Raw genomic sequence first — 18,043 nt, 5'->3', positions numbered from 1 at the left:
TTTGGAATCGTCAGTCCTGGCGTAGTTTTGCACTATAATATTTACTTTTTTTTTTTTTACTTTTTTTTTTTTTTTTTTTATATATTTACTATATGGTTATTTTGTTTCTATTACTGGCATTCGGCCAAATCCTTGTAGCTCCAAGGATAGTCTCTTTTCAGGAGACCCCCAAAACGGCAGGTTTGTTCAACCATGAACATTGCATCATCATCAGAGAGCACTCTTATTACTTATATCTCATTTTTATTTTTAGAAATGCACACTCAGATATTGTACTCTCCTTCAAATTGTTATATCCTTACATAATCCTAATAATTCTGTGTTGACATAATGGAAAACTCTCCAACTACCAATTATTGTCATTTTCCCCTTCCAGGCTCCACCTTGCAATGGGGCTCCGGTGACCGAGTTTCGTGTGGAGTGGGGGGCAGCTGAGGGCACCATGCAGGTGTGCTACAGTGGAGCGGCACTCGTCCATGAGATGAAGGGCCTGCTTCCCGCCACCAACTACTTCTGCAGGGTACAGGTACGCGAAGAACTATTCCCAACCATTGTGCCCTGAGAGAACAAGTTGGCCTCATTTTATATAAAATATCGCCTTCAAAACTGCAAGGAAATTGATCTAGATATGGCTTCCCTTAAGTTGTGTTGCCATCTTGTGGACAAAAGTGGTCTCGCATCTTCCCAGGCTCTGAATGTGGCAGGCGCGGGCCCCTTCAGCGAGGCGGTCTTGTGCCTGACCCCCTGCTCGGTCCCCGCCGCCGTCAGCAACATCCGCGCCATGAAGGAGTCTGAACTCATCAGGTTTGGCGCTCCTGAGGAGGTGGAGGAGGAGGAAGAGGAGGAGGAGGAAGATGAGGACGAATGCGTCCGGCCGCCGCCTCTCTACTCGCCATCTACCTGCGTGGGGATCTGCTGGGAACCCCCCTGCGACCACGGCTCGGAGATCACATCCTACCTGATTGACCTGGGCGAACGCCAGCCCGTCCTGGTCGGCCCCGTCACGAAGCACGTCATCCAGCACCTGCAACCAGACACCAGCTACAGGTGGGGCTCTTTGGCTGCGGCGTTTTTTTTGGGGGGGGGAGGGAGGCTTGAACATATTGACAATGGGGTAATTGTATTTGTCATGTTAGCAAATCCAATTATGATCTTATTTTAAACTTAGCAAATGGTAAATTTACCACAAACAATGTTCCCCGAATCGTTTAAAATCATTTGTCAAACTCATTCTACAAGATTAAACTTTTTTTTGCACAGAAAAATACATTGTCAATAGTAGGGGTGTGCTCAAGAAATGGATATGGCAATATAGGTTGCAGGCCTCATTACGAGACACGTATTGATACCAGGCATCAGAATCGATATTGATCGTTAACTTTGAATAGGCAGTTAACGATGCGTTGCTTGCGCAGGGCTATACAGCCTCTTTGCAGTTGGGCAGTTGAAGTGGGAGCAGAGGAGAGACAGCTGCGTTTGCAGCTTGCATTGTACCAAAAAAAAAAAAAAAAAAAAGTGTACGTGTGAAGCCTGTTTTAAAAATAGCTCACCAGTGATTGGACATTGTGTGTTGCTCAGAAGAAAATTAAACCAGAGGAAGAAATCCACATTTATTTACTTATAAACATGCTACATGTTTCTTAAGGTACCATTTTTTCCTATATTTTGTTTAAAAACAAAATAGAATGTGTTGCTTGAAAAAGATGCTGTTTTTATTTCCCCAAATATTTCAAATAAGCACATTTTTGCTCATATCGGCTTGAGCCTATTCATAAAGTTTCCTGGCGTGTCTGTGAAAGCTGATTCCTTGCTGTGCAAGTGCGTGCTTAGACCAGGCATGCCGCTTGGTGGGAAACCAGAAGAGCTGCTAACAAAAGCATTTTTGCCATGCAGCATAATAAACACCATTTAGGTATACATATGACTGCTATAATTAAAATGCTAGTAAATTAATGTAAAATGTTGGTATACGTGTCATCTTGCAAATCATGTATTGGGAAACATACGTATCGTGAATTTGTTGGATAATGGAACACGAATTTTGTATTTTCATCCGTCAGGATCCGAATCCAGGCCCTGAACAGCTTGGGCGCGGGGCCCTTTAGTCACACCTTTAAGCTGAAGACCAAGCCCCTGCCCCCGCAGCCGCCCCGCCTGGAGTGCACCGCCTTCAGCCACCACACCCTCAGGCTCAAGTGGGGCGACGGTCCAGCCAAAGCCGCCGCCTCCGACGCCCTCCAGTATCAGCTGCAGATGGAGGACAAGAGTGGCAGGTCTGACATAAATTCAAACACCTCCCAGGTGTCTTGATGAAAAATAGTATGTAAGATTGTCATCATTTAATTGTTGAGATTTAATCATGTCCAACGTTGTGCTTCTAGTCTGTTTTTTTTTTTCTTTTTTCTTAAATATTGACTTAAAGTGAGTGTTAGGTTTTCATGCTCTTCATGCGTGTTGTTATTGCAGATTTATCTCCTTGTATGAAGGAACATGCCACACCCACAAAGTGCAGAGGCTAAATGAGTCTACCTCGTACGCGTTCCGCATCCAGGCCTTGAACGAGGCGGGCTCGGGGCCTTTCTCCGCTGTTTACACCTTCACCACCCCGCGCTCTCCACCGGCCCCGCTCAAAGGTAACCCTCCGCGCTCATCTCCCACTTGGACATTTTTCTCTCCAATTATTTTTTTTCCTCTCTCAAAGTATCTCGCCGTGTCAATTTGCCTTTTAACTAACTGTTGCTTGTTTACGACGCTTATTTCATCTGGTGTAGCCCCAAAGGTGGAGCGAGTGGATGACAGTTCCTGCGAGGTGTGCTGGGAGGCGCTGTTGCCCATGAAGGGCGATCCCATCATCTACACTCTGCAGTCCATGATGGGAAACTCTGACTTCAAGCAGGTGCGCGCGCGCTCGCGCTCTTCCGCCGAACGGCACATTCATCTCGCGCGGCGCAGTTGTCCATTATGCAAAGGCCGCGCTCTCCGTGACATACGGCTGATGCTGATGTCAAAGCGACACACACTGGGATCAAATAAGCGAGCGGAAGTGGGAACGTTTACATCTCTTTTGCCTTCACATTGGATTCATGTGTTTGTCAGAGGTAACACTTAAGCCGACTTTACAAAGGGGGAGGTCCTGCTCCCATCTTTAATATGACCCACTCGGCAGCATTTACATTATCAGTGGTCCTTTATAATTCCTACCGCCCCCCCCAAAAAAAATTGCTATATATATATATATATATATATATATATATATATATATATTTAAAAAAAAAATTTTCTTATATTTCAGTAGAATTAGTCAAATAAACAATTTAAAATATCTAGTAGGTCTAGTCATTTTATTAGGTACAATGTTCCCTCGTATATCGCGGGTTCATCTTTCGCAGTCTCGCTGTTTCATGAATTTTTCACAGCGTTTTGTTTTATTTTTGTCTTTGCGCGGCCACATCTCTCGAACCCTACGTCCGACCAGGGACATCCTCGGATTCGTCTTGATGAGACCTTTCCAACAGTGTCTGTCCCGTCGCTCCACGACATTGCATTCCGGAAATAGGAAAATAAATATACTGAACTGTATAACAAGTAAATTTAAAAAAAAAAAAGAAAAAGAAAAAAAAAAGACTGTAAATGAAAACATAAATGATGAATGAAGAAGCATTCATAACAAACTAAAATATATATATAATGTGATTTATACTGTAGTAAGTAAATAAATTAAAAAAACTTACTTTTAATGGGAAAAAAAATTAATGTAAAGTAAAAACAACATGATGAATGAAAAAGTGAAAATCATACAGGAATGAAAAAACATAACCGAAAACACATTTATAATTAATGGGAATTTTAAAAAAAAGTGCTGATTTCCATTCACTGTAATTGTTTTATTAGTTACAGTAATGAATTGTGAATAATTTAACTGAGAATTTGTATTAAATGTGCAATACCATATACTTTTATAACTAACTTTTATAACTAATGTTATTTAAATCTTGACTACTTTTTTTTAAATTAATTTAAGCAGATTTTTTTTTTTTGGGGGGGGGGGGGGGGGGGGGGGTCATTCTTAATTCCTTTGTGACAGTAATTTTTGGGATAGTGAGAGAGCCACGAAACATCTAGCATGTACACAGTCTTGAACCCATGTTACATAAATGTCTACATTCAAGTTATTCAAAACTCAGCTCAAATGGTTTCGATTTTTAGCAGACAACAGAGGCGAGATTGCAACGAAAAAATATGTGAATTAATGAATGCCAAATGTCATTCTTCTTAATGCTGTGATTTTGACATTCCCTTTATGTTCTTATGTTGTATGTATTTAAAATTCTTGTTTGTCCTTGTCACTAATTGGTCTCTTGTCCTTTTATTCTTTCTTTTTTTTTTTTTTTTTTTTTTTTTTTTTTTTTGTGGGCAGGCGTACAAAGGTCCTGGCACATGTTTCACGGTGCAGCACCTCCACCCCAACAGCGACTACCGCTTCCGGGTGTGCGCCATCCGCCAGTGCCAGGACGCGCCCGAGCTGAGCGGGCCCTACAGCCCCACCGTGACGCTCGCCGTCCAGCGGAGCGGCGACGGCCCCGCCTCGGCCTCGTCCCCCTCCTCGAGGTCCGCTTCCTCCGCCTCCTCCTCTTCCTCCTCCTCGACGTTGGGCCGGGCCGGCCGCAGCCTGACGGACGAGCAGTGCGCCTTCCTGCTCCTCATGGCATTCGCCATCATCGCCATCCTCTTCGCGTTCCTCATCCAGTACTTAATCATCAATTGAGCGCCGCCGCCAGGGCACCACGGTTATTACAGCTTTATTCTTTTTATTTTGTTTTTCCCTCTCTTCGCCCTTTCTGCTTCTTGTCACACAAAGATATTATGTACATTACTCCCCAAAAACGAGGGATATTGGGTGAAATCACAAGATGAATCTAAAATACGCAAAAACCCTTCGAGGTTAACTTCATTTGACCTCTAATCATTTGAATGTCAAACTATTTGGTGTTTCAGTACTTTTGGCTGTTTCTAGCAAGGAGCTGATTGGAAGATTTCTCCATCCCGGTAAGTCCACTTGTGCCTTTCTGTGACTCTTCCAGTCTTTCTGTAGCTGACACTTGTACTCCTGAGAGGCCACTGACATTCGAGCAGACGTGGCAAAATCATCAGTCGCGTAATTCTAAAATCATCTCATCGGTAGTTGTAGTTGTTGCAACTACAAACTTTTGAAATCGCACATCATCCAGAACTGTGATTTGAGGAATTGAAATTGCACTTTTGGTCCAGATTTTCTGAAAAAAAAAAAAAAAAAAGAGCAAATCCATTCTTCAAGAAATATGACATGAGACACACTTGATTGTTTATTTTCACATTGTTATATGATAAGTCAGTAAATTTCCTTCCGTTTCACTCGTGTTCCATGAATGCAGACTGATTATCTTTTGCGCAATCAAAAGAAGACGTTTGCAAACATCTACTTTTACATGTTACGGACCAAAATAATAATAGAAAAAAAATATTTTGAAAATAATAATGGTTATTTGCAGCGATAGTTTGAATGACCTGTGATTGACTTTGTAGTTGAACCTGAAGCAGCCTGAAAAGTGTATCACACCAGTATCCTTACGCTTGTGTGATAATCTTTTAATGAAATGTATAAATGGGGGGGGGGGGGGGAGCAAGTCGAATGTGTAATGATTTTTTTTTTATTCTGTTAATCAATTGTAAAAATCTTTGAAGGGTGTAACCTGATATGATTTGCTTTTGTGGCCCACAAAAGAAAATAAGGTGACGATACAGCGAGACTTGAGGAGGCACCGAAAAGCGTGGAAGTGGACATTCTACCTATTGTGAATTTATCAAAGTGCACAAACAGAGACCAGTTGGGAAAAAAAAATGACCAAATGAAGTTCACCTGTGAAAGAGTGCAGTGGTTGTCAAAACACGAACTTTGTTCTCCAACTATCACTTTTGTGCATTTTAGGCTCATCAAAAAATTTCACGTTCAAAATCCCAAACTTTGTTGTGGGTACTCGTTGTTTATAACCCTTATTTATATTTGCAGTCATATCCAGTATGAAGCTTTTTTTTTATTTTTTTTATTATTTCTCAATGTAGTATCTGCGGGACCTGCCTGGTGAGTTTGCACAGTGAGGTTCTGAGGACCACATGAAGGGACTTAATTAAATCAACAAAAAAAAAAAAAAGAGAAAAAAAGAATCTGTAGATTGATGATTCAGCACTTTTGGTTTGTTTTCATTTGTGTGGGAAATGTTGAAGGATGCAAAAAAAAAAAAATGTGAGCGGAGAAATACTATTTTTCTACAGCAGCAGCGTCTTGGGCTTCAAACTTAATGAGAAATATAGAACGCAAACTAACATCCATTTTTTTTTTTTTTTTTTTTTTTTTTTTTTTTTTTTTTTTTATAACTCCCCTTAGGATGAGGATGATGTAGCTTGTTTTTACAATCTCGCAGCTGCTGCTTGGCTTCGGGAAATCTTGTTCAGCACAAAAATGTCCGCTTCCTTTCGTTGTTTTTTTTTGTTTTTGTTTTTTTTGTTTTTTCTTTCTAGATTTTTGTGTTTTTTGCACCTTAGCTAAAGGAGAACGGAAACCTTGACTGACTGCGTCCAGGTTGGCCTTTTACGCCACAAACACACTTTTTAAAAAAAAAAAAAAAGGCATCTTCATCGCTGAAACAACTGAGCAAATGTAAGAAATAAATACCAGAGGGGAAAAAAAAAATAACTGTTGCTGTTTCAGAGGCCTTAATTGGGGGGAAAAAAATCAGAATTTCATTTTTGAGGTTTTTTTTTGTTTTGTTTTTTTAAGTTAGAAAGCACTACAAGGTGTTTATATTTCCTTTTATTCTTTTTTTTTTTTTTTTTTTTTTGCTACGTTTTATTTAGCGTCGGTAAAGAGAAGAAACCGTAGTTGTTTGTGCGTCTTTCTTTTGACTTTTTTTCTTATTACTTTTGGCTCGTCCAGGGTTACATGTGAAGTTATATAATATCTATTTTTTATATCGTGATAATATAAGTTAAGAATAATAAAGATATGTTGCGCGCACCCCATCCGTCACATTATGACTTCTGTGTATTGTTGCAATCAAAACCGTTTCGGCCTTTTCTCCTCTTCAGTCTGAAAATTGCAACTATATTACTCAATAAAAATAAGAAAAATCCATCGGTACCTTGCAAATGTGTTAATTTGGTCCTCAACCGTCCTCTTGCGCGCGCTCTTGCGCGCGCTCTATCTTTTGATAGCAACGTGTGCCATTTAAAGATCACCTGTTCAGTTTGGGGAGATTCAAACAAAAATGACGACAAAAGTTGAATATGCACAAAAATGGTGAAACGACCATTTTTATGTCATTTTAATCTTTGCAGTTATACCTCATTCACCATACATTCCAAAAATAACAATTTGTTATACGATACATACTTTAGCTAACGAGACATATCACTTTCCAGATGTTGATTATGTGGGCGGGGAAATGGAATGGAATTATAGAAATGTATTTAACGTGTATATGTATAGCAATGATATCTACAACAAAAAAATCCATGCACAATAAAAAAAAAAATATTATTCTTAAATGTGTCTACTTTTTTTTTCTTCCTGATACTAATAACTTGAGTTTAACTTTTAGATTTGCAAATTTGCAATTTTCTGCTTTCACCACTTGGTTCACTCCTTTTATATGGGGAAAAAAAATCAGGAAATGTACAACTGTTTACTACAATTTTTCCCAGAATTTATTTTATTTATTTTTTTTATTATCAAACCTTTTTTTTTCTTCAAAAATGATTTTTTATTTTATTTTAATTTATTTTGTTTTATTTATTTATTTTCTATTTTTTTGGTCCCTTCACATATGCATTTCTAACTTCATGAAAATCTACGCCTTCTCACTGAAACCTTTATTTTTCAAACAAAACTTCTATATACAGTTTTTTTTTTTTCAAACTTGAAATCTCTTACCTAAAAAAAAAAAAAAATCCCCTCTTCAAAAAAAAATACTTATTGTAAGATGTTTTAAGATTTTTTGAAGATATACGACTTTCTCCTCTCCAAAATATTTTCCATCTTTTTCTGATTTTCTCTCTTAAACAAAAATGGACTTAGTCTTCCTCTGAAACAATATAACCTTTTTTTTTCTTGAACATATATAACTTTCTTCCCCCATTTTGAGAGTTTGTCCAAACAGGCTGGGAGGAGGAGGAGGAGGAGGTTTTTGTGCCTGAGTAACCAAGACAGAACTGGAGTGGTGTCTTAACGGGGCCAGCAAAGAACAGAGGTCACATGACTGATGCTCTCATTAAAGAGCGACCGGTCATTTTGCATGCAGCTGTCACCGGGCTGAGGCGAAGACAAGGAAGGAAGGAAGGAAGGAAGAGGAGAGAGAACCACGATGCTGGCCGTCACTCAGAAGAATCCCACCAAGCTTAAGGTCCATGTACGAGTATGTTCTTTATCCTCACTTGATGACATTTATACACACTTGCAGGCTATCAAATAAATGAGCCAATGAGAACTATAGTGGCCTGACTCAAGTTTTATGGCTGCAATTAAGTTTGTTTTACTGTTTTACTGGATTTTGACAGATTTTGCAAGGCCCACAAAATATTGTGTTCTATTGCCATTAAAACATGGAACCTACCAAAAGAAAAATTAGTCTCTTCTTTCATCAGGAAAAAAAAAAATTATATATATCTGTCCCTTTTTTTTGCAGCAATTAGCATTAGAATATAGCTAAGTTGAATAATTATTCATAAACTTGTTTTAAACTGTGGGGAAAATAGCTTGCTTGCAACATAGCACTGGTTGATCTCTTATACTCTGCTGCCACCTGCTGGTCATTTTTGTAATACTTACCATTGCTTTATTCTCCGCAATATCAGAGGCTGCATCAAAGCCTTATGTATGTGCTAGCATTTAAAAAAAAAAAAAAAAAAAAAAAAAACTATACGTCATTGAGACACTGGTAATATTTAAAATAGAACGTATTTATATGTTTTTTGGAGCAAATGAGTTAATTGGGGGGTAAAAATGTTTTTTTTTTTTTTTTTTTTTTAAAAGGTCTAAGTCTAAACATCCGTCAAATCTGTCAATATGTCGTTGAAGGAGATAAATAAGGTTACAAATAAGTAACATAGATGAACTAGAATAGTGGTCTAAGTCCAAACATAAGTCAAATTTGTAAAAAACAAAACAACAAAAAACTAATAATAAAATAATAAATAAAAGAAATTCCACCTGGAAGATAAGGTGATAGTGATCTATAAATAAGTCACTTTGGGGAAGCTTTTCTTGAGGTGAAGTCTGGTTTTGTGGAAATGTGAGTTGGTCCAGTGTTGCGCTGATGAATCAAGACAAGTGCAATCAAGATTTTAAAATTAAACCTTGATTGAGACAAGAATTCATCTGAAGGAAAAAAAAACTATTTAGCCCATGATAATAAATGCTCAAATGGCTTTATTCACAGCGCACTTCTTTTTTTTTTTTTCCCCTCAATCATAATTTAGCACACTAGTAGCATACAGGAAAAAAAAAAACACTGAAATGGTTTTATTCCGCATCCCATCGTAGTGTGCTGAATTGTGTTTAGTAGTGAGGAAAAAAAAAAAAAAAGAAAAAAAAGAGCGCTACTCCTACACGCGCACGCTAACTTCCTGCCATTGTCATCATTCAATTAGGGGACAAGCTCCCCTTTGGGAAGAGGAGGAAGAGGAGCCGCTATTCGCTCTCGCCGCCACATCATCCAAATCGCCGTTTGTCGCCGGATCGCAAGTCCAGATCGTCTCTTCCATTTTGCAGGTAAATCCATGAATTGATCATTTGTCATTTATAAAAGCAGAATTGCTGCCGTTGACGGATCTCGTTGGGAAGATTGTCAAGGTGTACCTAATAAAGTGTCCCGTTTTGCCAGCCTTTCATTATTTGTGCTATTATCTTATCATTCATTATTCTTTTTAATTTATTGTTTTTACACTTTAATTATTTATTCATGTTTTCGTCATTACATTATTTTCAATAATGTTTTTATAATTAATAGTAAAGGTTTTTTATTTAATTCACCTCTATTCATGTTTTGTTTTGTTTTTTTTTTTTAAAAAAGGTCTAAGTCTAAACATCCATCAAATCTGTCAATATGTCGTTGAAGGAGATAAATAAGTTTACAAATAAGTAACATAGATGAACTAGAATAGTGGTCTAAGTCCAAACATAAGTCATATTTGTAAAAAACAAAACAACAACAAAAAACTAATAATAAAATAATAAATAAATAAAAGAAATTCCACCTGGAAGATAAGGTGATAGTGATCTATAAATAAGTCACTTTGGGGAAGCTTTTCTTGAGGTGAAGTCTGGTTTTGTGGAAATGTGAGTTGGTCCAGTGTTGCGCTGATGAATCAAGAAAAGTGCAATCAAGATTTTAAAATTAAACCTTGATTGAGACAAGAATTCATCTGAAGGGGAAAAAAAACTATTTAGCCCATGATAATAAATGCTCAAATGGCTTTATTCACAGCGCACTTTTTATTTTTTTCCCTCAATCATAATTTAGCACACTAGTAGCATACAGGAAAAAAAAAACACTGAAATGGTTTTATTCCGCATCCCATCGTAGTGTGCTGAATTGTGTTTAGTAGTGATGAAAAAAAAAAAAAAAAAAAAAAAGAGCGCTACTCCTACACGCGCACGCTAACTTCCTGCCATTGTCATCATTCAATTAGGGGACAAGCTCCCCTTTGGGAAGAGGAGGAAGAGGAGCCGCTCTTCGCTCTCGCCGCCACATCATCCAAATCGCCGTTTGTCGCCGGATCGCAAGTCCAGATCGTCTCTTCCATTTTGCAGGTAAATCCATGAATTGATCATTTGTCATTTATAAAAGCAGAATTGCTGCCGTTGACGGATCTCGTTGGGAAGATTGTCAAGGTGTACCTAATAAAGTGTCCCGTTTTGCCAGCCTTTCATTATTTGTGCTATTATCTTATCATTCATTATTCTTTTTAATTTATTGTTTTTACACTTTAATTATTTATTCATGTTTTCGTCATTACATTATTTTCAATAATGTTTTTATAATTAATAGTAAAGGTTTTTTATTTAATTCACCTCTATTCATGTTTGTTTTGTTTTAAGATTAAAGTGTTTTTTATTTACATCATTTGTATCATTCTATATTTGTATTTTGTGATGTTTTATTAAGATTTTTTAATATTAATTTTTTATTAATATTCTAAATGTGTATTGCTTATTTGTTCATTGCTTATTTGTTATTTGCTTATTTATTTGTTTGTTTTTTTTGTGCTGGTAATATTTATTTATTTAGTCATTGATTTTGGTCCTCCATACAAGAAAATGGATGGATGGATGAAGGATATATTGAAATTTTGACTTGATCTCATTTGAGGCAACTCTTGGCTTTTGACCAGGGGTGTTTAGACTTTCCCTATGCGAATTGTTTTGTTTTGTTTTTTTTTGTCATCAGAAGCGTGGAAGATGCCGTGGACCCGACCCCAGGTGGACCTCCCGTCGCCCGAGCCGGCGGCGGCGGCGGCGTCGGGCGACCACCACTACGAGGGCTCCCTGTTCCCCACCTCCACGCTGATCCCCGTGACGGCCATCTGCGTGGCCATCTTGGTGGTGGGCGTGGCGGGCAACACCATGACCATCCTCATCATCCAGCGCTTCAAGGACATGAAGACCACCACCAACCTGTACCTGTCCAGCATGGCCGTGTCGGACCTGCTCATCTTCCTGTGCCTGCCCTTCGACCTGTACCGCCTGTGGAAGTACGTGCCGTGGCTGTTCGGCGAGGCCGTGTGCCGGCTCTACCACTACGTGTTCGAGGGCTGCACGTCGGCCACCATCTTGCACATCGCCGCCCTGAGCGTGGAGCGCTACCTGGCCATCAGCTTCCCGCTTCGCACTAAGGTGCTGGTGACCAAGCGGCGCGTCCACTGCGTCATCGCCGCCCTGTGGGGCTTCGCCCTGGCCTCGTCGGCGCCCGCGCTCTTCCTGGTGGGCGTGGAGTACGACAACGGCACGGGGGCGGGCCAGTGCAAGCACACGGACGCCGCCATCCGCTCGGGCCGGCTGCACGTCATGCTGTGGGTGTCCACCGGCTACTTCCTGTGCCCCATGCTCTGCCTGCTCGTCCTCTACGGCTCCGTCGGCCTCAAGCTGTGGAGGAGCCGCGGCCACGTGAGGGGAGCCGCCGGCGCGCTCGCCAGGGAGCGCTCGCACAGGCAGACCGTCAAGATCCTCGGTGAGTACGCGAGCTCGCCGGCAATTCGCCGCTGGGGACAAAATGGCGGATTTCGGGATGTAAAAAAAACTAACAAAAAAAACTTACGTCATAGGCTATACATGATCAGGATTTTAGAGCCGATTACCGATCAGCGAATTAAAAAAATATATATACAGGACTGTCTCAGGAAATTTGAATATTGTGACTAGGGGTGTGAATTGCCTACTACTTGACGATTCGATTCGTATCACGATTCGATTCGATGCCGATTAATCCCGATACGAATTTATAAGTTGATTGTTGCGATTTTTTTTCATTCAAATTACTAATCAGTAAACTTATAGAGTGTAAGATTTGTATGAAAATGTATGATTTATTTATCTGAAACTTCAGTCTTATACAGGTTTTAATCAGTTTCTTGTTTGAACAGCATTAAAATAAAATATTAAGGCTTAATGTTCCGTTCATATAACATTCTTCCATGCTTAAGGTGTGAATCCTAACCCGAAGTCAGACGTTTTGTTGAATATTTTTCCATTAAAAATGGAAGTTTAAAAATCGATTCGAGTATTGCGCGATGTAGTATCGCGATATATTGCCGAATCGATTTTTTTTAACACCCCTAATTGTGACAGTCCTTTATTTTCTGTAATGCAATTAAATAAGCAAAAATGGGTTTTCAAATTAGGGTTCAAATTCAGAGTTAGGGTGTCAAGAGTAAGGTGTTAGGGTTTCAAGACAGAGTTTAGGTCCGAAAAATGAGTGTCCATCGTGGTTTCGACTTGAAAATTCGCCTCTCAATCTTAAACGATTGTTCCATTGGGAAGGTTTTTCCACCAGAATTCGGGTTTCAAATGAAATGTGGTGTTTCAAAATGATTTTGGTTGCTTGCTTTTCTTGTTGTTGGTCTCCACACATCATTTGTCAACCTTTTGTCTTTGTGTCACTTTGTGTTGGCCTGTCACACACCCTGAATAATGTGCGTGCGTGCATGCGCTATTTGTTCTCTGGAAAAAGCAGCGCGACGGCATCTTTATTCTTTTCCAATATTGTCTCGTTCTTCTCATATCGCCTGGCGTGCGAATATTGATGTCGTCGGACGGTCCAATCGGATGGTCCCACGTGAATGCTTGTTAATCAGCGCCGCCGATGCTTTTCACGCCCGTCTAATCTGCCGTTGTTGCTCCGGTAACGCCACATGCGCAGTCAATCTCGTTCCGGGAATGTTTACAGCTTGTAGGAAGCTTTTCCACGCCACCGGGTGGCATTCGGACAAACTGGGTCAAGTGGCTTCAATTTCCCCCAAAAATCTGGAAAAGTTAGGTTTTTTACAGATTATTTAATATTAACACATTACAACATAAAGTTAATGACATTGAAACATCTTCCCCCAAAAGGTCACCGAAAATAAGAGGTTTTTTTTATTTTATTTTTTTTACAGATTAACACAATACAACAAAAAAAAACAAAATAATTAATGTTATTCAAACATATCCCAACCAAATTTGCAAAAACTTTTCTTTTTTTTTTTTTTCTTTTTTTTTTCTCAACATAAGACAAAGATGATGACATTCAAACATTCATCCCAAAAAATCTGAAATCATTTGTGGATTTGTTAAAAATCTGGGAAAATTACTTTTTTTTTTCTTTTTTTTTTTGCTGATTATTTTATATTAATATATTACAACATAAAGTTAATGACATTGAAAGATCTCTCTCCAAAAAGTCATTGAAAAAAGGATTTATTTATTCATTTATTTATTTATTATTACAGATTAACACATTAAACATAAAACCAAAAAATAATGAATGTTATTCAAACATAGCCCGGACAAATTTGCAAAAACAGGCTTTTTTTTTTTTTTTTTTAAACACATTACAACATAAGACAAAGTTAATGACATTGAAACATCTTCCCCCAAAAAGTCGCCGAAAATAAGATATTTTATTTATTTATTTATTTATTTATTTATTTATTTTTACAGATTAACACATTACAACATAAAACCAAAATAATTCATGTTATTCAAACATGCCCCAGCCTAATTTGCAAAAACACTTTTTTATTTTTTATTTTTTAACATATTACAACATAAGACAAAGATTCAATTCAAACATTCGTCCCAAAAAAATCAGAAATAATGTGCGGATTTGTTAAAAATCTGGAAAAATTATCAATTGTTTTTGCAGATTATTTGATATGAACACATTACAACATAAAGTTAATGACATTGAAAGCCTTTTTTTTTTTTTTCCATTTTACAACATTAAACAACCCCAAAAAAAAAACAAAAAAAAAAAACGAACCAATATGGACCAAGAAAATAGGCAGATTTTTTTTTGTTTTCCCCAATTTTTAAAGAGGTTATTAAATGGATTTAACCTGTTGGCTATATAATCAAACCTCCCAATCTAGTTTTCGTTGTTGTGTGTGCGCCCTCTAGTGGTGGTGGTGTTGGCCTTCATCATCTGCTGGCTTCCGTACCACATCGGCCGCAACCTGTTCGCCCAAGTGGACGACTACGACACGGCCATGCTGAGCCAGAACTTCAACATGGCCTCCATGGTGCTGTGCTACCTGAGCGCCTCCATCAACCCGGTGGTCTACAACCTGATGTCGCGCAAGTACCGCTCCGCCGCCAGGCGCCTCTTCCTCCTGCGCCGGCGCCGGCCCCGGCACCCCCTCCGCGGCCCCGTCGAGAGCCCGGCCGCCGGTTCCGCCGCCGAACGTCTCCGCCTGCCCGCCGTCGAGCGTTGACGACGGGCAGCTCGCGCCGAGGAGGTTTGCTGCTTTAACGTAAAGGGGGGGGGGGGGGGGGGGGGGGGGGGCTTGAAGGCAGCGCCGGCTCCTTCCGATGTGGCGAGATTGAATACGGCGCCCCCTACGTTGGCCATTTTCATGATGTTTACTGAAGAAGTCGGAACAATTGTCATTGGTGTTAAAACAAAGGTCATCTAAAAAGTTGAAATCATTGTGTGACCGCTTGTATCTCAAATCATCTTTTCCCATTGAGAAATGATTAGAAATCCCATTTCATCCGTTCAAAAAAAACAAAACAAAAAACAAATTGTTGTAATGTGTATTTGAACTCTTTTACCGCCAAAAACGTTTAATAAGGATTAGTAAAATCATAATGTATGCCGCCATAAAAATTAAATTTTTTAAAAAAAAATTATTTATTATTTCATCAATGGGCTAAATGAAGCGCTGCCTGGTCAATGTGTTGTGGAATCAAAAACACCCACTAACTGTGGCCAGCAGATGGCAGCATACAATGAAACATGACAAATCTGGTGAAATCAAACGTTTTCAAGTATGACGTGACGGATAAAAGCCTTTGTCACATGAAATTTAATTCTCAGAGCGTCGCTAAACAAAAAAAAAATATTCGTGTCAAAGTCACCGTTGTGCAGAAAATGTTTCACAAAAAGCTTATTTTCTCTTTTCAATTTTCGGTCAATGTCACTCAAATGACCTCTTTTCAAATGGTGATTACTAAAGAACGGAATAAGGTAGAAACGTACTTTTTTGTCTAATGAAAGAATTTAATGAGATCTGTCATGTGGTATCAACCATGTTTATGTCGTACAAGCACACAATATTAAGTTTGCCTTGAAAGATGAGTTAAAATGCTCGAAATCGGCGAGCACTTTTTTTTTTTTTTTTTGGATAGAGTGTGCCAGTAAAAGAGTTAATAAGGAAAAAATTAACTTTGTAAAACACACAGTAATGACATAATAAAAAAAATAAAAAATGAAGAACTATAGCCGTTTTTGCCACATTGCATCAATCAAACAGTTCAGTTCATCGGTGCGGCACTAATATTAGCCGCTCTTCGCAGGGGATAAAGAATACATGACAGTACTATTATCGTCTTTCTACATAATGTACAGTGTTTTTTTTTTGTGATATTAGATTGTTTACATATTTATTAATCATGATGGTGAAATGTTGAATAGCAGCTGCAAAGAAGCAGTAAATTGTGGATTAATAATAATGATGTAATGCTTGGGACCATTTGTACTGTGTGACACAATGAACGACTGAGGTTAAAGTCTGATTATATAAATTCAAGTTCAAATAGCGTTTATAACATTTGGAAATAAAAACTTTAGCTATCCAGATGTTAATACAACAATTCATAAAAATGCCGTTTAATATCAATAAATGATTTACAAACAGATAAATCCATCCATGTCGCACATCCCCAAATAGATAAAATTTTACAAATGAGCATAACATGTTGATCGATCAACTTTAATGGTACGTTCGAACAAATGACCGATTTAGCGTTTCCATTTTAAGGACGAATAGTCCGTTTAGTGGTTTGAATGTCATTTCAGTATTTTTCCTAACTTTTGTGGTGCCCCCTGGAGGCCATGCTGATGTTTTTGGCTGCGCTGTAAACAAATCGTCGTTAGCGGATGTTAAGAGTCTTCACAGCATGTGCAGACTCGCGCAAGATTCATTTCGTGTACGTCCAGTTAGCATGTTAGCTTGCATGTTGCAATAACCAAAAGTAGACGACTGGATTTTTAATTCCCGGGTTGGTTGTTGTGACAATTTAAATGTGACTGAAACACAGAATCGTAAAAAAATATATTCTTAAAAATAGATTAGGAAAATGGTTTATTAGCAAATTGTATGTTTGTACCATCATATTTTATGTCACTTTATGACCTAAATACAAACACCCGAATACAAAAATTACAATATTTCAAACAAATTAAATAAATAAAAATATATGTTGTAAATGTGTATAATAATTGAACTTGTTTGTGCACCATTTTGAATTCTTAAATATAACATGACTCAAACATTTGAGGATTTATTTATTCATTTATTTATTTATTTTGTGTTGATCAGAGGCAGACGTAAGTTTCATTGCTTTTTGTCCCCTTTCATTTTATTTTTTTTTAAAGAATTACATTTAAAAAATGAATTGAATTGAACATTAAATTGAATAGATTTTACATTACAGTAATATGGATTTAAAAATGTTTTTGGTGACCCATGTTTGTTATTTAACAGTTTAGCAGTTAGCTTTTGACACACACACACACACACAAAAAAAACACACGACCAAAAAAAAAAAAAAAAAAAAAAAAGTCAAATGTAGGCTTCTTTCTTGGCGCTACCACGGGCGTAGGCATAACAAAAAAAACAAGGAGGCGCCACCTTGTGGTGCGGTGCCATACTGCGGATTGTTACAAAGTTGTTTACATGCTTTTGTCTCATTTGGTTTACTGATACGAAACATTTAAATTGCATTTAAATGATGGGTGAGAATGTGTCAACATTGTGATAGGTGGCTTTCAAATAAATTTGATCAAAGATACTAGGTACATTGTGTACTTTTTTTTTTTTTTTCAGTGCACCACTAATCAGGTTCACATCAAACAAATGAATTTACGTAAGTCCGAGGCAAGTTTATGACTAAATAACTAACTAGAGTGCTTTAAAAAAAACAAAAACAGAAAATACAGTTTACATTTATCAAGCGTTTCTGAAACGTCTTCGCAAGTAAATAAATCTTGTCCCCATAAAAGAAAGCAAGTTGTGTAAGTCGAGTGTGCGCGTGCGCGTGCGCCAGCGCCACCTGAGCCCCGAGGCGCTGTTGGGCCGACATGTTACGTGCCTGAAACGGCACATAATGTGACGGTGTGATTACATTACCGGCGCCCTGACTCCCATCCACATCACCATATTCAAAGTCATGGCCCCTCTAAGTGCATTTGGGCGCCGCGTAAATGATGCCAGCTCCAAGCAAAGTCCTCGAATTTCCAACACACATTCGGGC

The 18,043-nt window shown here is 38.4% G+C and overlaps 2 protein-coding genes across 8 annotated transcripts in view; both read left to right on the top strand.

Moving 5' to 3' along the window:
• The window catches only part of fndc3a (fibronectin type III domain containing 3A), a 48,714-nt gene extending 42,332 nt beyond the window's left edge, over positions 1-6,382 (top strand). For 4 of the 6 annotated variants that reach the window (XM_077540488.1, XM_077540492.1, XM_077540491.1 and 1 more), the window contains 6 exons: positions 377-526; positions 689-1,047; positions 2,061-2,273; positions 2,467-2,633; positions 2,772-2,896; positions 4,418-5,406. In XM_077540488.1, coding sequence (XP_077396614.1) covers positions 377-526; positions 689-1,047; positions 2,061-2,273; positions 2,467-2,633; positions 2,772-2,896; positions 4,418-4,765 — 1,362 coding nt within the window. In that variant the 3' untranslated portion in view covers positions 4,766-5,406. Of the gene's footprint in view, positions 1-376; positions 527-688; positions 1,048-2,060; positions 2,274-2,466; positions 2,634-2,771; positions 2,897-4,417; positions 5,407-6,099 lie in introns of those variants that run through there. The other 2 variants (XM_077540490.1, XM_077540489.1) reach the window with 2 other exon arrangements.
• A 3-nt stretch (positions 6,383-6,385) lies between these two features.
• On the top strand, positions 6,386-15,026 carry mlnr (motilin receptor). Of its 2 annotated transcripts, none has more exons than XM_077540494.1 (5): positions 6,386-8,441; positions 9,682-9,802; positions 10,723-10,843; positions 11,481-12,260; positions 14,687-15,026. In XM_077540494.1, coding segments are annotated over exons 1-5 (1,338 nt in total). In that variant the 5' UTR covers positions 6,386-8,439; the 3' UTR covers positions 15,001-15,026. The 2 variants fall into 2 exon arrangements, with proteins under 2 accessions (XP_077396620.1, XP_077396621.1); XM_077540495.1 differs by having other exon boundaries at positions 8,339-8,435.
• Positions 15,027-18,043: the final 3,017 nt, after the last annotated feature.

Source organism: Festucalex cinctus, chromosome 13, assembly GCF_051991245.1.
Source record: "Festucalex cinctus isolate MCC-2025b chromosome 13, RoL_Fcin_1.0, whole genome shotgun sequence".
NCBI lineage: Eukaryota > Metazoa > Chordata > Actinopteri > Syngnathiformes > Syngnathidae > Festucalex > Festucalex cinctus.
The sequence above is the reverse complement of the archived record's forward strand: the minus strand, read 5'-3'. Positions and strand labels throughout refer to the sequence as shown.

Coding starts and splice junctions, on each gene's coding strand:
- mlnr (XM_077540494.1), top strand. Junction 10,844..11,480: donor TCGTCTCTTCCATTTTGCAG/GTAAATCCATGA, acceptor TTTTGTCATCAG/AAGCGTGGAAGATGCCGTGG. Junction 12,261..14,686: donor GCAGACCGTCAAGATCCTCG/GTGAGTACGCGA, acceptor TGCGCCCTCTAG/TGGTGGTGGTGTTGGCCTTC.